The following is a 21,745-nucleotide window of genomic DNA, read 5'->3' as shown; positions in this document are numbered from 1 at the left end:
AGCAAGAAAGGAAAAAAGAGAGAAAGAAATCATGGACACAGACAACTGTGTGGTGATTCCAGGGGAGAAGGGGGAGGGTGGATGTGGAGGAGAGTAAAGTGCAGATAAATGGTGATGTAAAAAATATAATAAAATGGTAGCTTATGTAACAAATAGTTTAGAAAAGCTTAAAAGTGCTTTTGAAGACTTGTTTACATTTACTCTGAGAGACGAAATATTTCTGACATTAAAATACATCTGCCTGTTCTGTTACTTCAGGAGAATTTGGAGAAGTCTGTAGTGGTCGTTTGAAACTTCCAGGGAAAAGAGATGTTGCCGTAGCCATAAAAACCCTGAAAGTTGGTTACACTGAAAAACAACGGAGAGACTTTCTATGTGAAGCAAGCATCATGGGGCAGTTTGACCACCCCAATGTTGTGCATTTGGAGGGGGTTGTTACAAGAGGTAGATATTGATTGTACTTTTCATTTATCAAGTGGACTGTCAGAAATTAGTGTCATTTCATACATAATAAAATATCAAATTATAAACATGTTGCATATTCTAAATGAATGTTGTTCGTGGTATGAACTGGCTAAACAATTATTTTGTGTCACCACCTCAGGAAAAAAAAATCAAATGAGTGCAGGATTAGAATTAAAAAAATAAATCCAATAGAGCAACTGATAAATATTCTCATTTAGCTCAAAAAGCTGTAAAAATTATGCCATTTAGTCTTCACATTTTATATGTAAAGTGTCATTTTCTCTGAGTTCTGTGCACAAAGCAGGAGTCAGGAGAACACACTGATTTTTATTGTTAAATTTTATGTATCATGACCATGCTCCAGACATTTAATGACCCTTTGACCTCAGCAGCAGCACTAGAAATACTTGAAACACTCACGGCTCACACATTGAGTCTTTCGAAATGGCACCATGTGTTTTATCTGGGATAAAAGAAGAATAACCCTGAAGTTGAGGCTGTGGTTTCTTAAGCAACACCTCTTTTTTCTTACATATGTGCATTTTTACTTTTAGGGAAACCAGTCATGATTGTAATAGAATTCATGGAAAACGGAGCCCTAGATGCATTTCTCAGGGTGAGTAGCAAATTCTTCCATTCTAAATATGTTATATGCGTGCTACCAAAATAATTTCCTCAACTTTTCTTTTTGTGGTGCAAATGTGGACGTTAGAAACTTTAACAAGTTAGAAAGCTGTCTTTGAAACGCAGATTAAAATGAGAGTTTTAGACTGGATTGAACTACAATCTTTTTGATCTTTTAGGTGATACAATGTACTTAACAAAAACAGTTTCTATTCTTATGTTCTCTCAAGTAACAGAGGCTATTTGAAGCCCTGTAACTTGAATGCAGGTCGGAAAGTAGCATTTTACTTTTGTAGCACAGCTATACCTCCAGGAACCATGGTCCAAGTTCTGCTCTTTGAAACTGTTTAGATTGCTGGGTAAATATTGAGCACAGAGTTGTTAACATTTTTTTTAAATTAATAGTATGTGGTTATTTTTGTAAATGATGTAATCTAAATGTATAAACATGTGTATTTTAATTCTCAGAGACTTTACCCATGAACATGAACACATTAACATTTTTAACAGCAAAGATAAAATAATCTAAGCAATAAGAGCACATGCAGAGTTTTCATGCATTATCTAGAATGATACATTGAACCCAGATGTATACATATTCAGAAGATCTAGAGAAATGTGCACTGCTGCATCTTTATGGCCTGCTTAACTAGCAGCTCTCTGGAGGAAAGTGTCACCTAGCAAGTTCATCAGCTCAAAGCAGTGGCCTCACACACCCTATTTGTAATTCAGTTGGAGAAACCTATGGGTTAAAAACAGGTTAAAAATATGTAATAGCCAGTCAAGTTGCAAATAGTCTTCAATCCCGTGTGCTAGTACATCTATTTTGGAGACTCTTTGTTGCAAGTAATGTTTCTACTAATAACAAAACAAGGAAAAGTGTAAAATGAGAACAAAGTCAGACAATATAATCATTTTTTTTTACTTTCCCTGTTTTTACTCAAAAATCCACCACCCCTTCTTACCACTGGGAGAAAATATTTTAATATATGTGTCTTCATACTTTTGTAATTTTAGAGTATTTATATAATTTTATAGCTAGTGAGGAAAACACTTAGCAATCAGGGATATGCTTGGAATTCCATTTCCTAACTTTCACCTAAAAATTAGCACATACTTTTGAATTTGTGTAATCTGAACTAATTATTAATATAAATAATATATCAATATAAATGATTACCAAAATTCTATTCATATTTGACTCTCAGTTAAATCAGCATTTGTTATGTTTTTCACAAATGCCTGCATTGTATAGAAAATTAATTAGTAGTTCTTATTATACAACAGTAAATGAATAGTGTGCAGACGGTTTTCAAGGGGATTTTTTCCCTTTCAGGGTGTAGTTAACTGGACTTCTGTTTTTGTCTCCCGGTAGAAACATGATGGGCAATTCACAGTCATTCAGTTAGTAGGAATGCTGAGAGGAATTGCTGCTGGAATGAGATATCTGGCTGATATGGGATATGTTCACCGGGACCTTGCAGCGCGCAATATCCTCGTCAACAGCAATCTTGTCTGTAAAGTGTCAGATTTCGGCCTTTCCCGGGTCATAGAGGATGATCCAGAAGCCGTCTACACAACGACTGTAAGAAAAAGCCTAGCCCTGACTCTCTTTGCAATGCCTGAGACTTTCCTACCAACAGAGCAAAGCTTTAGTAATACAAAACTAACAGGGAGAAAAGAGGAAAATTGAGCTCATCTTTTGTGTGTTACTGTTTTCTTTTGGAAGAATCATTGTTGCTTTTACAACCTACATATAGGATAAGAGAAGAAATAATGATAAGAATGGCAACATGCCTATCTTATACCAGAATGTTCATAAAAATGTGAATTCAAGCGCAGGCTGGGAACCAAAGTGTCCCAGGTTCGATTCCCAGCCAGGGTACATTCCTGGGTTGCAGGCCATAACCCCCAGCAACCACACATTGATGTTTCCCATCTCTCTCTATCTATCTCCCTCCCTTCTCTCTCTAAAAATAAATAAATAAAATATTTTAAAAAATGTGAATTCATATATGTACCAGTCCTCATACTTGTAGCAGAAAAATATAATTCAATTTTAAATAATGATTTAAAAAGTGTTAACTACAGTAATTCTTGTAACTCTTGTGAGACTAGATAAAAAGGAAATATGTGTTTATTTAAGTACCCCATATTTCATTCCATTTTAGTAATTATTTTACCTAATTTGTTATCGTCTTTTGCCTAGACTCTTACCCTGAGACCACATAAGACCCATTAAATTGAGTTGCCTTAAAAAATGAAGTCTTATAATGATTTTAAAAAACAGATTAGTAACTTTAAATACACTTAAGGAAGATTCAAGACAGATATGGTTGGTACTGCTGAATTGCCAAACAATATATAGATGTTTAATGACAGTTTGATTGTTCAGCTACAAATGATGTATTTAAATAAGTTATTGTACATATTTCAAATGTTGCTTTCTTCTTATAACAGGGTGGGAAAATTCCAGTGAGGTGGACAGCACCTGAAGCCATCCAGTACCGGAAATTCACATCAGCCAGTGATGTATGGAGCTATGGAATAGTCATGTGGGAAGTTATGTCTTACGGAGAAAGACCTTATTGGGACATGTCAAATCAAGATGTAGGTGTTACACTATTTAAACAAAAAGGATGTGATACCTTAATATTCATTATTATTGGAACATGTAGGTAATGGTTTATAAGAAGAAACTTCTATAGATTATAAAAATACAATTGCTGGGAATACACAATAGCACAAAATACCACAATAATTAATCATAAATTAGTAGGTCAATTAATTTCATTTTCCTTTTCATTTTGAAGAATTGCTTTTTTTTTTTTTCAATTTAAATTCTCTGGATATAATAGGCCTACACGGGATATTTCCTCCTTAATAAAGATAATGATGCTTTGCTTTCACAGCTGTAGTGGGAGAGTCACAGGAGTAATCATTTCCGGAGAGAATGGGAAAGAAGGCTGTGGTTGTGGGTTGGTTTCATTTGTTTGTTTTTTGTCTTTGAATGTTATTTTTCTTTTTCTTTAATGGTCTGAGAAAATGCTTAAATATTATTGATTGATTTAATTAAATTTTAATTTCATGAGACAAAGCTATTTGTGACCAAGACTGGTAAGTGTTTCATAGTGATATTTAGAACATAATCACAATGGAAGTGTCTTTGGAAATTCCTAAAAATATGGTACTCATTAATGTGTGTTCTGTTATGTACAAAGATGTAAAACATGCTGTTATTTTTTGACAGAAGAAGCTGAGAGCATTTCTTGGGGGTAAACATCTCGCTCTAAGAACCCATTTATAAAACAATACAAGATAAGTAAAAGTGAATTTTAGCTTCCCTTAGGTTGAATTTTATGAAATTGACATTTTTAGAAGTCAGAAACATTCAAGTACTGGCAGATTTATATAGTTCAACTTATTGACAATGTCAGTGAAATTTAGATAAAAGTAGAGAAAGTGTAAACCCAGGAACTAGAAATCTGAAGACCTTGGTTTATAGCTGATGAGAAGATTCTTGAAGGGAACACATTGGAAAGTTGAGAAGCAAAGACTTAGTGAGGTGTGTCGGGACCTAGCAAACAGATTTACTTTTCTATACCAAAGATGTGCACATTGGTAGTGATTCCAAATGAGGATTAGGTTGGAACACATTCATAACAGACTTTTTTGAAGGAATTTAAAAATGTCACAAATGCATGTTCTTGAGGAGTAGAATAAAAAATTGTTAGTGATTGAGGAGAGTTCGTGTTGCCATACAGAATAGGGACATGACTAACAAACCGTTTGGATTAGTCATTTCTGCAAACATGGACACTGAGAAAAGCTGACTAAAGTTAAAATTATGTTATTTTTCAAGAAAAAGATCATGAACATTGTTCTGTTATATCAATATCTTTGTTCTTGATTTTAGAATTTTCATATCAAGTGTCTATGGTTTTTAAAACTTAGTTATTTTTAAGCAACTAAAGTCAAGTCGGACTGTTGGTCAAGTTATTTTCCATGTATTTTCCTACAAACTGGTGCACCACCTGAAAAGTTCACACCCTGAAAAGGTGAAGCTTTTAAATCACTTAAATGTTTTGGTATTTTAATTTGAGAGAAAACATGAAACTTTTTTTTATTTTTAGTTTTTGTTTTCATTTTTCAAAGATAAAAGTCTAAATGATGAGTCTCTTGGCAGAGGAAAAGTTGTTAGTATTTGACAGGTCTCAGTGTCAAAGATTTCATGGACTGTCAAGACAAGGACAAACATCCTTGGGGCAGAGACAGAGAAATATTTACATTCCCCAGACACCCAGTGGAGTTTCATTTCTTTTGACACCTTCCCTCTGTACTAGATTCAAACATAAAGGGAATGACAGGAATATCAGATAACTTAAATTCAGAGTTCATTTCTAGAAACAAATAATAGAAATGATTAAGAAAAAAAAAATAAATGTATTCAGTTTTCATTTTTTGGAATTCCTGAAGTACTGTTCCGTTGTTTTCCTTGAAAGTGAAATATCATGAATACATAATTGGCATATCAAGAGTTAATAAATATTTTTATTGATCAAATTCAAATATGTATAGAATCAAATTGAGTTCTGATGTAGAACAATTAACACCTTCTTTCTTTTTTTTCATTTTGAAGGTTTGAATTATTAAATTCTGAGACAAGTTTGTACAATAGTAAGAGATTACCTATGCAGTTCAGTTTTGTAATGACATGGATGTTAATTTTCCTTTTATAGGGTAATATTTATTATTTCATACTTGTATTGTTGAACTACTATTGAACAATTATATATGCATCATTTTCAATGATGAAAAAACGTGGTAATTTTAAAATAATTCCATTCTGGTAAATAATTCTCTAGATAAAAGGTTTTTTTTTTTACTTGGGGTCTCTGGTTAACACTTCATGGTGAGACTTGACATCTCTGAACCTCCTCATGCATATGGAAATCTTGTGTATAAGCAAATACACTGTGTTTTGCTGGGGAGTTTGCTTTCATCAGAACTTCAGATATATTAATGTTTTAATTAACTTAGATTAATTTACCAAATGAATCAATGTACTTTATAGTGTTTAAGTGAAGCTGCTTGGGATTTGTCAGGAATTTAGAAAGCCCCCAACTTTCAAATGCCTTAGATTTTAAAACACTTTTAATAAAATGCCATGAAAATAGTCAGTAAATTGATGGTTCTATTTATAAGCAAGTTCACAAAATTCCTGGCTGAATGCTGAATAAAGGGAAGTTTCTTTGATCACACTTAAGATATAGAAAGGGGGTATTGTAGAAGGCAGTGAGGTAGATAGTTGCCAGGAGGATTTAGTCAAACTCAAGACATGTCTGTGAGCAAGAAACACATGGGAAAAGATAATGTGCATAAGTATAATGATACCCACATGCTTTGTGACTTGATTAACACTGTTTGAAAGCTCATTGTATTTTCATGTACCTCTAACTTTCTCAAATTTTACTAAATAGAAGCAGTTAGAATCTAGTTATTTACAATCAAAATCAAGGCAGAGTTTTCTAAATAAGTTTCCAGTTTTCATTCTTCTTAAAAATCTGCAGATACATAGCCCTTTCAAAGAAAAATCTTTCTGTATATAAAATGCAGTCTAGTGTAATAAATATTACAGAAATTGAAAATACTCATAGTTAGCATTCACATCAGCTGTCTTTTAATTGCATTTATGTCCTAATTAATTCAAATAACATTATTGCTTTCAAATTTTGAAATTCTTCATTGTATAGATTAGTTTTTTTTCTGTGTATATTACCCAACAAAGTTATTTTTTCTCACTTTGGGTTAGGCCAATACAATTTTTATTTTATTAGTAGATACACATAGGATGATGAAAGTGGGCTTCTGAAAGTACATGGGACATAACAATAAGTTCTTAAAGTGGTCCATTTTAAGACATTTGTGAGATTTGAAAATATATCAAGCTCTAAATTTTTTTGTGAACCCTCAGTTGTTTTCAAAGCCACCACTGCTTTATGTCTTCATATTTTTATATTAAGATAGACACAAAATTTTGATTCTTGTAAAACTTTGCCATAATCTTGTAAGTGGGGTTCAAAATACTTAATTATATGAAATGTGGGTTACGTTATGTGAGGTTAACCAAGTGAAATGGGCATGAGCAGAGAACAGAAGCCAATCACCTTACATCCCATTTTGAGTTAATACAGGCCCATTAGCATGGTCATTCTGTGCTTCTTTTTCTCTTAATCGCAGCAGTCACACTAGCCATAGTGAAACACAACCAATGAACAACTTCTGTTTTTATTTCTAAGTAACTTTTTACAGTGTATGCCAGCACTCCCTATTGTATCCCAGTGGTTTTTTATAGATGGCATTGACCCTAGTTGCTTCTTACTCCTGAGGCACCTATCTAAACTTAGAAATGGCTTATAAATGTTTTTTCTTTGACTTTTATTACAATATTAAGGCTAGATCTGGACAGATAATACCAGGGTATTTTTCAGTAATTTCACAAAAAGATGTTTTAATGAATCGCATGAATAATTGTGTAATGCTCTAAGAAGACAAAGTTCTTACCTTACCTGTCTATGAGCCTTATTGTTTCCAAAAATTCCTAACAATCTGCAGATTGTGATTCTTATTTTCCTAATTGGAAATACAATGAAGCTAACCAAATTAAAGACCACAGAACCTCTAGGTTCAGTTTGTGCCTGATTTGTCCCCTGTTGGCTGGTTAATGCTCAAAGGGGATGCACAGTTAATGCCAAACCGTGCTCTGTGCAGGCCGAGGTTCCCAGCAAGTGCTCCTGTAGGTGAGGGCATGATAATTAAGGGGAACATTATGGTCCCAAAATGGATTCCCAATCCAGAACACCTTATTTTAAAAGTTATATATTGCTTCTTCTCCATTAAAAATGTGTAAACCACTGTAGCTTTGAGAGCTGGAAGTTTTATTTTGTATTGAATTAAATGTTGTTTCTCTGCTATAATAATAAGCATGAAATTCCTATAATGTCATAGGAAGCTGCAGGGATTAATTAACCCTTTTATTTCTGTAAGAGTCATTAAATGGTACTACACTGTGTTCATTAATGCAAAGACAAGAACTTCTTGTGTTCAAAACTAGAGAAGCTTATGGGGGAGTTATTGACCAGTATTAGGTCAGAAGGATCATGATAAGATTTAGGTTTATCTTTTAAAAGATTGTTTAGAGAGAAAGAAAAAAGGAAGGCTCCTTCTACCTGTGTTGCTTCTTTCTGGACATCAGAAGGAAGACAAACTATGAGAGGGAAACAAGTTCCAAGGTGGTAATAAAGACCACAGTAATGTTACGGACATGGGAACGGAGCCCTGTCCAATCAGAAGATACTGCATGCGTTCACACACCAGCAAATTCAAATACAGGGAAAGCCACTCCTTTCCCAATTAAAAAGTACCCCAACTGTTTATGATTTGATCATTTTGAATAATAAAGTTTTTAGAAGTTTTTATTTACTTAACGCACAACTTGTTTATATAACTTAACCCAACTTCCCAAAGTGCATTCCTTGTACTTCTACGTGGTTGAACAGAGAGTGCTTTGGAGTCCAAGCAGAGTGCTTCCCTGGAATGTTGTACAAAGCCACATGAAATTGTTTGTATTTAATGTATTTTTAATTTAATTCCTCCTATAGTTATATATTTGTGACCTCGACAGAGTTACCATTTGTGTGTCTTTGCTTATAAGACATACGAGGTGCCCATGGGAAACACAGGTGAAGAAGATGTCTAGTAAGCTGATGTATAAAAATGTAGTGATGAGGGGAGAATTGGGGCCGAGGACTTTACACTTACAACACTCCTCAAAAATTACTGTAGTTAAGTTTGTCTGTTTACCTTTTAAACTTTATCAACTTGCATACATAGGTGTTTAAAAATTCAAATGGACTTTTTTTAAACAAAGGACTTTCTCCAAAAATTGTTGATAACAGCTACTTTATTCATTCCATCCCACATTCTTTTACATTTGTATGTGCTGTTCATAAATGTCAACAAGCATCTTAAGGATCTGATTTCCTACAAATAATAAGTTAATCAACATTTCTTCAAGCCAGTTTTAGGCTTCAAGCCATTTCTTCAAGGCAGTTTGCCTACCTTTGACTTTACTTTCTTAAAAAACTCAAGGTCACCTCTTTTTTTCAATCATTTTCCCTTATATTTCTGCTATATTATGTCACTACCCAAAGATTTTAACCCCCCAATGAATATTTTGTGAGTCCTTCTCTTTTGAATTATTTGCCTTCCTATTATTTTCCTTGTGCTGCTCAGATTTGTGACAATGTCTGCTTCTCAAGATCTGTTTTTTCTTTCCATATCAGTAAAAAAATAAGTCTGAATAAGTAATGGACTTTCTGGACTTTGGACTTTCTGATTGCCACATATAAATGTTTATGGAGGCCTATTTTTCATTAACAGGCAAAACAACGTAAATAGCATTTTAGGCTATTATTACATATAAATAAGCAGTTATATGCTAATAAAAGTTTAACAACCAGAAATCTGAGTAGGAAAGCCCTGATTTGTAACCTTTTTCAATTTCTTAGTGGAACTCCTTGCCCTCCTCTCCTCCCGCAAGGCTGGTTTTGGTCTGCCACTGTGAGGTCACTAAACTTGGAGCCCCAAGGTGACTTAATCATCTCGGGAACCAGTACTGATTGGCTCCCACACCACTGTACCTGACAACACTATACACTTTCTAACATTTAAGCTTCATATTATTTAAAATAGTATTGTGCTTGGTGATTTTTTATCATGGTATATTCACATATTTTGATATTTTGTTTAAAAGTATTATTTGAACTTTGCAAAAATTGAAACTTTGGAGGTTCCCATTTTGGGTAACATAGAACTTCCTTTTACAACTTAAAAAATGTATAAATTTATGGAGAAATGTGTACATGCACAACTATATATTGTGCATGTAAAATACTTTCATAACATCTTTCCTTTTGAAAACCTCTGGGATGACATTAAAAAATTTTCCATCTATTGCACTCTGAGTGAACTTAATTGCTGCTGTCTATTGCTGAATTAACTAAAAAATGTCATCATATCCTGCACCTTATGCACCCATTAATAACATGCTTAATATTCATGGATATTTTGGAAAAAATAAGTCTTTTGCAAAGCAGTGTGCTTCACTTTTATCAGGATAAATCACTTTGCCTACTAGGCAATTTAGTTAATTATACCTGAACCTCATTTGGTAATATCTTTAATGTCCTTTTGGCCATTAGGTTATAAAAGCAATAGAAGAAGGTTATCGTTTACCTGCACCCATGGACTGCCCAGCTGGTCTTCACCAGCTGATGCTGGATTGTTGGCAGAAGGAGCGCTCGGAAAGGCCAAAGTTTGAACAGATAGTTGGAATTCTAGACAAAATGATTCGAAACCCAAATAGTCTGAAAACGCCCTTGGGAACCTGTAGTAGGTAAGAAAAACCTGAAGGAAGGGAATCTGGAGAAATTAAAATATTCATAGGAATCATTTTTCTCCTCAGCCCCACCTCCTTGGCAAGTTGACATTTGTGTAAAATTATAGATCCATATTAAATATACTGTGTTTGCAGAAGATTTTATTTTTTCAGATCCCTAATTAAATTAGTGTTTAAAGAGATCTATTAATTATTATTGCTTTTTTCCTTAAAAGTTACGATAGATATCAGTGGCTGTCATGTAGAAAAAATTTTTAATTGGAATTTTGTAATTAGGTGACATTTCACATTTTCAAATTACTATTATTAGTGTGATTATTATTATGTAAAATTTTATCACTGTCTCCCTGGTTTGTTACATAGTATCAATTTTATTATTTGCTTGTAGTTAGTAAAATGATTCTCTGACATTAACATTTATAAAAGTAATTCAATACCTGATTAAAGAACTATACCAGCTTTAAACAAGTCTGAAACACTCCATTCTTTGCACTTGGCTTCCTCCATTGTAATGCATGGTAGTAGCTATTCAGCCTCAGTGGCCAGGTAAGCCTGCTCTCTGGTCTGCACTGGTTGTCCCTTAGGCCTTGTGAAAGCGTGTGAGCCACAAGGTGCTCATATGGCTGCCAGCAGTGCAGTGGACACAGAATGTCTTAACAGTAGCCTCTTTTTCTAAACAAGTCAGCCCATAGCCAAATGTGCTTCCTTTACTCCCAGCTACATTTGGAAAAGCAAATGAACAAATATTTACTGATTATAGTACTGTTGACTATATTTTAAAAATGCATAAAACATGCAGTCTCTTGGCCATCATATATAAATAAAATATAAATTTTGGAGTCTGTAATTACTGGGTAAACTATATGAGATTTTATTAGCATATCTATTCATTTTTATATTTTATAAGTATTATAATAACATTAGTTAAAGAATGCAATTTTATTCCCTATACCCTTATTTTTGTATGGTGCAAGATCTTTTCCCTTGTAGTTCATGAAAAAAAAAGTATTTGTTTTATTTTTATCTAGGCCAATAAGCCCTCTTCTGGATCAAAACACTCCTGACTTCACTACATTTTGTTCAGTTGGAGAATGGCTACAAGCTATTAAGATGGAAAGATATAAAGATAACTTCACAGCAGCTGGCTACAACACCCTTGAATCAGTCGCCAGGATGACTATTGAGTAAGTTTAAACTTTAAAAATTATATTTAAGAATGTATTAGGTACAATCCAAGCTTTACCCATTCAAGGTATATGAAAGAGGTATGAACCACAAAACCATGGAGAAAAGTATCTCCTTAATAAATGCCTTCTATGCACCAGGCATTATGCTAAATGACCTTTCCACGTATAGTATTTTTTAATCCTCACAGCAACAGTTTTGCTAACTCAGCAGTTTCATCCACAACAAGGCTAAGCCTCGAAACTTAAGAATTTTCCCCAAACTGATCCAGTTAAGTGGCAGCTAATTTGTCTCTGCAGCCAATGTGCTAAACATCATTCAGTGAGACTTTCTTTTTTCATTAACCACGGTGTCCTTAGGTTCCTACTCTTTCTTCACTGCAAAGGAGGATTTCTTTCACCATGTTTGTATCAGACATTACAAATCTCAAAGTTTCAAACCCGACACCAGAATGCATTAGGACATTCAATACGATTATTTTCTGAAGAGGTCAAAGGAAACAATTTAATTCACTGTAACTATTGTAACAGTTTAGTTTAACTTACCTATTGGAAAGTGTTGATTGAGTCAAAAAAATGTTTAATGTTAGGAATCACCTGATAAAACAACTTAGAAATTGCTGTGATCTTTAAGTAAAAACTAATTTTCTGCTTTGGCTCCATCGCCGATTATGTGACCTTAGGAAAACAATTTAATATATCCCAACCTTGCCTTCTTTGGCTACTACATAACTCTTATGGATGATGCTGTTTCTCTCAGCCAATGTGTTTGCAAATGAGAAACAATTATCAAGTTCCCATTAGTGGGGTCCTTTTTACCTGCTGTTGTGAGAAGGATTTACACTTTTCAGATGAAATGAAGGCCAGCAGTCCTTCCCAGTGTCAGGATATGCCATGTACACGAATTTAACACTGCGCATGCTATCTTGTCTAGTTTTCTGCTAGGCACCACATGGGCAGAGCTGGCACAATTATCCTTGTCTTTCCAGAGTAAGCTACTCCCCTTAAAGACCTTGCCTCTCAAAGTCTTACTACATACTGCTGCAGAATACCACCACACTGTCCTGTCGCTGTGTGTTAGTTGCTTGAATACCTAAGCTCAGTCTTTCTGGCCATCGAGAAAGACAAAAGTACATACACATTAGTTAGCTAATGTCAGATTTAAGCTATTAAACATGGGTAATGGGTATTGTACTCTTTAAAAAATTATTGAACAGAACTGAAAGTAAGTATATGACCAATAGTGTGCTCAGAACTACCATATAATTAAACTCTATCAAAATTTATACAATCAATGAAAATTCTTGTTCTACTAGAGGCCAGAACTGTTTCTGTTCATACCATACACCTATTTTAATAAGAAAATATTTTAAATTCCACTTAGGTTCAAGATTACAATGTTTCAACTAACATTTCCTAATTTTACCTTAAGTTAATAATAATTTTAACACTTTGATAATTTCCTACATGAAATTTCAAATCACTTTTAAAATATCTTATTGGCAAATAGCCCAAGGAGTGCAGTTTTCACAGAGGGGAAGGTGATGCAGGTCGCTGACCTGACCTGCTGCAGGAATGTGACCCACAATACCTGCGAACATCAATATGGCATTTGTTCCCATAAGATACACAGATCATTTAATTAAAGAGTTGACGACAGTCTACTACCGAATAAATTCTTGGTAAGATAACTAACAAAAAATTCATCTGCCTTTTTCAGCGATGTGATGAGTTTAGGGATCACACTGGTTGGCCATCAGAAGAAAATCATGAGCAGCATTCAGACTATGAGAGCACAAATGCTTCACTTACACGGGACCGGCATCCAGGTGTGATGGGCGCTTCTCCCTCGTGCGGGAGGCTGCGGACTGGAGAGAACAGTGTTGGCCTTTGGCGTGTGCATAGGATGCTGCTACAAGACAGCTGAGTCCTGGGTCCTTTCTACAGTGAAGAGAAGATTGATGAAGCACCTACACACTTGAACTCCTAAGTGCCACCGGAATACATAAAAAGGGAATTTAGGATCCACCACTGGTGGCCAGGAAAACAGCAGTGACAATAAACAAAGTACTACCTGAAACACATCCAAACACCTTGAGCTCTCTAACCTCCTTTTTATCTTATAGACTTTTTAAAATGTACATAAAGAATTTAAGAAAGAATATATTTGTCAAATAAAATCATGATCTTATTGTTAAAATCAATGAAATATTTTCCTCAAATATGTGATTTCAGACTATTCCTTTTTAAAATCATTTGTGTTTATTCTTCATAAGGACTTTGTTTTAGAAAGGTGTTTATAACTTTGGACCTTTTTAGTGTTGCTCTATGACACATTACTACACTGGGTACTTTTGAAAGAATCTCAAATTAAAAAAAAGGAAAAAAAGAAAAAAATAGCATGATTGAAGATATCTCTGTCAGAACATTGGTATCCTTTCTTGTGCCATTTTATTTTGTTTAATCCGTGCTGTTTTGATATTGTTTGCTAATTGGCAGGTAGTCAAGAAAATGCAAGTTGCCAGAGCTCTGATATTTTTTAAAAGAATTTTTTTTGTAAAGAGCAGACAATGCTATCTTTTCAATGAAAAAAGCAATAATGATCCATAAATACTATAAGGCACTTTTAACTGATTGTTTATAAAGTGATTTTACTAGACAGAATTTACTAAAAAAAAACTCAAATTGTAGGTTTATGACCACAGAAAATATGAGGCACTTCATCTAGAGAATGTTGGTGAAGGCAAGTCTCTTAAAGCAAGAACTATCCAGTGTTATCTAAAATATAGTGTGAGCACATCAAGATTTTTTTTAATATCGTGACATTAGGGAATTTAGGAGAAATAGTTGGCATATATTTTGTATCTTGTTCTGTTTAACGCAGTCCAAAAAGAAGTGGAAAGAATTAAGTTTTATATTAGAACTCTGAAGCATGATACAAGGGGCAGTTCACAATTTTCACCCTTCAAAACAAATTTGCTGCACAGGATATCACCAATGCAGTTCAAGAAAAAAATTATTTTATTTGTGAACACTGAGAAACTTAAGTGAAAGAACTCTTTTTACCATGGGCGAAAGAGGTGAAGGATCTGACTTTCTTTCAGCTTTATTTATTATTCCATATTATTTGATTACATGTTAGAATTTCACAAGCAATAATTAAATGTCTTTATAGCTATTTCAGGAATGTATACATATTGTGAGTACTGCTTTCAAAAGTTATGAAAATCATGAACTACCCCAGAATTGAACTGTTGTATTTCCAAAGAGAATTGGGCTGTTTATAATGATTTTAATAGAGAAAGATCCCAGGGATCGGTCATAATTGGTCTTGTTTGATAATGTGGGCATCCACAAACAAACAAATAACAGAAACAAAATCTGTAAATGTTCCTTTGTAAAACTTGTAAATTTTATTTATACTGTCTTGTTTTGTACACACATTTCTCTGTAGTGGGCTCTGAATACTTTGAAAATGCACTATATTTTTCTATTTTACTTGCAGAGCATCACAAAAGAACAGGTATTTTCAGTGCTACATAATGTGTTTTCCCACATTTAGGACCAAAGATGGCTATAGAAAAACTCAAATGGATTGCTTCCCAAACCCCTTCCCACCCCTTTTTTTCTTTTAAATCACTGTACAGTGTTATTTGATATTTTTATTTATTTTTGATTGACTAGAAAAATCATTTTAATTTCACTAAAATGTTTTTTGTCCCTAAGGAAAAATAATCTGTAAAATAATTTTAATTAGCATATTACAGTCACCTAGACACTTCCATTTGTAATCTTTGTAATAGACTGTAAATATATTTTTGGAACTATAACACAATGTGCTTGAGGGTTATTTTTCAGTGTCTGCAGTGTATACAAGTGTTTATACTAAGTACAGCACTTTACAATTCTAATCAGTAGCATTGGCCTTTGTGAGAATGAGTGGAAGAGTTTGAGTGAGTGTTCTTAATTCCATTTGGATTCTAGACTCACTAATAATGAAGTTCCTTTCTTGTTCATAGCTTAAGGTGCTTATTTTTTCTATTAAAATTAAATTAACAAAAAGCCATTCTAGAAATAGAAGACATAGTATGGTACATGCAAACGGTGTCTTTCCTGCTTTTTTCTAGCACTAGATTTATAGTTGAGTAGTCTTTCTTGAGTAGAAGGGCAGAATAAAAAGTTTTTTTGATTTTTTTTCAAAAATAACTTTTCTTCAGCAATATACCTCATCTGCCTTAAATTTTTTACAGCTCTTTACAGGGAAAGGGGAGAAGGGATGGGAAAGACACACAGCACAATAGGAAGTGTATGATGACATCACTCTCTCATTTGTAAGTTTCATTTCCCAATTGACATTATAATTTGAAACATGTGTGAAACAGATATTCAGAGAAAAAAAGATTAACATTGTAATGCTGATTGTAATACTCTCTTCCAGAAAGAGATGAAATGGTTTTAACAGTAAGAATGTATAACTTGCACCTTGAAATCTTTTTTTTTTTTGATAAATTAGTGCTCAGGGGAGGAAAAGTAAAGAAAGCAAATGTCAAAAGTAGAATTCAAAAATTATAAAAATGCAAAAAAAAATGGCCTCCTTACTTTAATAGAGCCACCTTTTTTAGAACGCTGTCTTCACACTTGACTTGTGTTTTGCATTCAGTACTGAAATAAAGGTGATGTTTATGACATCTGGATCCAACGTTTTCTCAGCAATTGATCTGGGCCTCGTTTCCTAGGACTGGTGGTTTATGCTTGTCAGAGCACTCTTAGTTGAATCATATTGTACACTTATGTAATCTACATTAGCTAGTACTATTTAGGACTATATTTTAATTGCTCCTCTTATCCGTGATTTTAAGACAATTAAAATGGTGTAATTCACCTCTCTTTTTTTTTTATTTAGGTAATGCTGATATTCTCCTTTTTGTTTCCTGAGTAGCTTAGAACTGTGCTGCTCACAGATGTGCATGTTCAAATAAATTACTGATGTGTATTTTTTTGCTTATATGTGGAGAAATCATGGGGAACTTGGGGCGAGATGTGCTTTTTGTTGGTTGAATTTGTCCCTCCTTGCCTAAGAATTATTACAGGGGTCATCCTTTTCTAAGGACAAACTGCTTTTGAACAGTGTCTTCAATGTATCAAGCACAAGTAACTCTTTCTTCAACACAAATCATAAGTCTCTTTTTACCAGCTTAAAATAATAAACGAGTCTATTAGACAATGTAAAGAAAACCCTGTCTCCAGTCATTGGCGGATTCATTTATGCCCCTGACTTACTCTTTATTTTCTTACACAATATCATGAAGGGAGATATTCAGAGTAAAGGTGTTATTGAAATATTTCAGTGGACCCATCTGACTATGAAGAGAATTAATACCCTTTGCCTCCCCTCATCCTCTTGCCTTCTGATTTTATTCTACTCTAATTATTAAAGAATAACAAGTTAAGAAAAGGCTGTTAAAAGGCTGTGCTTTCCCAGTCAGGGCACATGCCTGGGTTGCAGGCCATGGCCCCCAGCAACCGCACATTGATGTTTCTCTCTCTCTCTCTTTCTCCCTCTCTTCCCTCTCTAAAAATAAATAAATAAAATCTTTAAAAAAAAAAAAGGCTGTACTGTCAGACATTTTCATTAAAACCTTTTTTGTTCCCTTTGAAACTACAGCTACATGGACCTAACAAGAATATTCCCATGGGGAAGGTAATATTTCATCATTGGACCCTGATGAATATTTTACCCATTTGATAAAATGGATATATATGTGTGTGTGCATGTGTGTGTATGTACATATATATAACTTTGAAAGTTCACATTTAAGATTCTGCAGGACACAAATATAGGGTATGGAGCAAATGGAAAAGTAAGCTAGTTGATGGTCTGATGGAGTGTTTCACTGACACTGACCCAAAGATCATTTCAAATTGCACCTGAAATGAAAAAAACCACACCCTCCTTTTTCTATAGCATCATCGTAAGCTCTACAAGCTCTTAATGAATATCCAAACATATTTCAAACCATGAGACCAGGCAACGTACCAGATGAGGTACTGCTGCCAGTTGTCACATTGGTGATGCCGAGGTTTAGGCTAAGCCAACCTGAAATTTGAAGATAATCTTGAAGTCTTGGCTATTCCTGAACTTTCAACAGGTAACACCTTTGTTAAGTTCACGCAGTTGGAACACCGAAGGGCACTCAAACGATCTCCTCAGTACTGGATTCACAAGTGGCACAAAAATACACTATCCTACCAGTATTCTTTTTCTTCCAAAATTGTAAAGCCATTATTAGGGATATAAGCTCTATCACTAAGTAAAAATTAGATTGAATACTTATGGTAATCATCACTAACAGCTTTTTGTTGAAGGACTTTGATCTCCTGCTTTACCCTTTGTTTTATAGTTAACTGTAATGAATACTCAATATCAATTTTGAGGATAGTTTCTAAAAGCACGACACATGAAAGAAGTGATCAAATTTCTAACAAGTGATATAAAACTGTGCATAGTGACTGGCAAACTTTCAAGCTGCTCAGACAAAAACAGCATCCTCTTGGCTTTGTGTACAGCAGTACCTCCCAAGCTGCTGTCTCGGTTCCGCCTGATGCATCTCCACATAGCTTGAAGAACAGGACAGGAGAATAAAATATTTCAACATGAGTGCTTCTGCGAGCCTCATTAGATTTAAATCCTGTAAAGGGGTGTTTTTTTTCAAGTTCAGTGATTGAACATAATTAAATCTACAATTAATCAATAAAAAATCTTTTCTGATTGACTTTGAGGTTAAAATAATGTAAATAATTGATTTTATTAGGCCTATTGCACAGAGTTTGATACATAGCAATAAGTAGTTCTAGTGTTCTGTAGGCATGTGAGAGCACTTTAAGTATATTAACAGTGGTAGGAATTCCTAAACCACCAGCATTTGATGATTCAGGGACACAAACCAGTGAAGTGTTGTCTATTCTAAACCTCCATGAATAGCAAATAAAGCTCAATCAGATAAAATTTACCACATGAATGTCATTATTTTAAACATCTCAGGTTACTCCTGTGAAAGGTTAGTTATGTTTCCTTTTTGAAATTCATGGTCTTTAATTAAGTATATTTGTAGATTTTATACATGTAACTATAAGAATGCACAATATATTTTAAATGTGTCATTAATCAGATCTTAATTAAAGAAAACCACATAGGAAGAAGCAGGAACATTTGGTTTAAGCAATGTTGGTTCTAGTGTAGTAAAAGACAAATACATACTACTCAAGTCCCCTCAATTTACTGTGTGACCAAAACAAAATAAAGTGAGTGACTGGAAAACAAACTCTAAGAAAACAAACAAAAAATTAAACTACACATGCAGAACTAGTGTTCATACCAATCACTTGCTTTTAAAAATATTTTCCAATTCATAGAAATAAGGCAAACCAAGAATGCTTTGCACTATACTGATGGGACAGACTTAGAGTAAATTATAAAAGAAAGTCCTAAGTTTAATATGATATGCCTCTATCGTTTGTCAGAGACACATGCTGTTAACACTGAAAACTGGACAGAATATGTATTCTTTCCAGGTGAAAGAAACCAAAGATTTTCTCCAGCTCTGATGTCAGCACAAGTGTTTGGGGGGACCTACTGGGCAGCAGACCTGTTGGCCATGCCTCGTTGTTATTCCATGTTTTCATGAGGTCTTCGCAAGTTGCACCCCAAGCTCCAGAACCCAACTTCACACACACACAGGAACCTGATGTGACAAACAGTCCTGCTTAGTTTTATCTGAGAAATGGACAGGAATTAATGCATGGGCTGCTGCTGTTATTTCAACAGTTCCACTTATCATGAAGAACTACCTGATAGGTTAAGTGTGGAGTAGGGCCAGCAGAACAAGAAGGAATCAAACCTCTTCTGATCTACTTATAAAACAAAGCCAGCAAGCATTGTATAATACTAACTTTCATTTTTTGAAAAGGAACACATAATATTTTACATAGAAGAGGCATATATATAAGATTTTATATATAAGAGGCATAGATGCATTACAGGAAATCTGTAGAGTCAGATAGGAGAAGCTGAGTTTAAAGGCACAGGCAAAGACAAGCTATTACCAATTCTAACCAGAAAAGGGATGGGTGGAAATGAAGGTTAAGGAACCAAGGTCTGGCAACTGTACCTGAAATAGGAAATAATTACTGCATTTCTGGATCAGAGCAATAGAACACACACTTTTATGCTTTCATACCTTCGCTCTCTATCCTCACATCCCCTCTCACTTTCCTAAAAGGAAGAAGTTCCACTCTACAAAACAGAACTGAAGCCCTGACTGGTGTGGTTCCATAGGTTGGGTGATGTCCTGCAAGCTAACGGTCACTGATTCAATTTCTGGTCAGGGCACATGCCTGGGTTGCAGGCCGATCCCCAGCTCGGGGGTGTGCAAGAGACAGCTGATCAATGTTTCTCTCCCTCTCTTCCTCCCTCCCCTTCTCCCTAAAATAAATATATATTTTTAAAGACATAACTCAAAAGTTCTTTCTTTCAAGTCTTCACTGACACCCAAGTGCCACAAAGCTCTTTCCTGTGTTTTGTTTATGCTACTGGTGCTGTGATTATCTTCCTGTGCTGGGTCTGATTATCTGTGTGTGTGCATGTCCCAGTAGATCAAGTGCTCTTGGAGGGCAGAAGCCAAGTGGAAATCTTTGCATTGTGTCCTTTGGGACTTAACAGTTTCTGGCACTCAGTAGACACTCTATAAATATTTTAGAATCCTTGAAGTGCAAATTCATTCAAATTGCTTTTTGTCTTAAAAAGTAGCGAGAATCAGGTGCTCTGAAGGATGAATGGGGTGCTGTGAAGGTGGTAACAAAAATAGGTTTTGAGGGAGAAAAGTAATTTCAGAGCACGGATGGATGCTTCTGTGATAGGCCTGGGGCGGTAGGAGTGCCCCAGGGGACTCAGCGGAGGAGCTCAGAGACGTGGACCTGAGTGAGAAAGGGAGAGGGGAGGAACTGATTAGTAAACAAAACCCAGATACTTCAAATAGCAACATCTTCCAGAGGTTAAATGTAAGAGGTATCACCAGTTATAAATAACAGAACAAGATTAAAGAAGAATTTGAGATCAAGTAGAAGAAATTGGGCTTCATAAAAGAAACAATGAAGGGCTATTTACCAATATCTTGTTTGATGAAGAAAATACATGGTGAGAATTTTTTTAAAAGAGTAGTAGTCTGCAGAAATACATGAGATGTGATTGTGACTATTTATTTTTAAGTTAGTCCTAGACAATGGAAAAGAATATTTTCTTTTTCTGTAAGAAAATGTCTCTCATTCCAACTCTCAACCTCAAGAGAGCATCAGTGATTTTGTAGTTAATTAAAGATATAATAAAGCCCCTGGCTGGTGTGACTCAGTGGATTGATCGCTGGGTTTTGAACCAAAGGGTGACAGGTTCGATTCCCTGTCTAGGGCACATGCCTGGGTTTCAGGCCAGGTCCCTAGTAGTGGATGTGCATGAGACAAACACACATTAATACTTCTCTCTCTTTTTTCCTCCCTTTCCTTCTGTCTATAAATAAATAAAATCTTTAAAAATATATATAATAAAGCCAATTTTTGCAGGCCTGCCTATAAATCTGCTTCACATTCACATCATGAAGGGGCAGACAGTGTCTCCAGTGATTGAAGAGTTCGAAGCCAGATCATGTGGGAAAATGGTTTAACTTCTCTTTAGCTTTCCTCTTTCTTACCTGTAAAGATGGGCATAAATAGTTCCCAACTTCAAGAGTTGTTTAATTTATCAACTGATACTTGGAAAGTACTTATAACAATATGAAATGCTCAATACATGTTAGCTATTACAATTTCTTAAGGAAATGTTTTTCTCTGCATTTTGTTCTATTTATCACCTGAACACACTGTTGTGAATTCTTACAAATGAACACACTGAACACACTGTTGTAAATTCTTACAAATGAATTTTTCAATACAAGTTATATGTTTTTGCCCCAACTCTCATTCA

At 34.6% G+C, this 21,745-nt stretch overlaps 1 protein-coding gene across 4 annotated transcripts in view; it reads left to right on the top strand.

Moving 5' to 3' along the window:
- EPHA7 (EPH receptor A7) overlaps positions 1-16,968 on the top strand; it is a 171,041-nt gene extending 154,073 nt beyond the window's left edge. For 3 of the 4 annotated variants that reach the window (XM_036024484.1, XM_028510666.2, XM_028510665.2), the window contains exons 11-17: positions 259-444; positions 1,020-1,081; positions 2,465-2,674; positions 3,550-3,699; positions 10,353-10,546; positions 11,578-11,733; positions 13,454-16,968. In XM_036024484.1, the coding sequence (XP_035880377.1) occupies positions 259-444; positions 1,020-1,081; positions 2,465-2,674; positions 3,550-3,699; positions 10,353-10,546; positions 11,578-11,733; positions 13,454-13,568 (1,073 nt within the window). In that variant the 3' untranslated portion in view covers positions 13,569-16,968. The remainder of the gene's footprint in view (positions 1-258; positions 445-1,019; positions 1,082-2,464; positions 2,675-3,549; positions 3,700-10,352; positions 10,547-11,577; positions 11,734-13,453) is intronic. The other variant, XM_028510663.2, reaches the window with a different exon arrangement.
- Positions 16,969-21,745: the final 4,777 nt, after the last annotated feature.

The sequence above is a fragment of the Phyllostomus discolor genome, chromosome 4 (assembly GCF_004126475.2).
Source record: "Phyllostomus discolor isolate MPI-MPIP mPhyDis1 chromosome 4, mPhyDis1.pri.v3, whole genome shotgun sequence".
In the NCBI taxonomy this organism is placed as follows: Eukaryota; Metazoa; Chordata; class Mammalia; order Chiroptera; family Phyllostomidae; genus Phyllostomus; species Phyllostomus discolor.
Note: the sequence above shows the minus strand (reverse complement) of the source record. Positions and strands in the feature narration are given on the sequence as shown.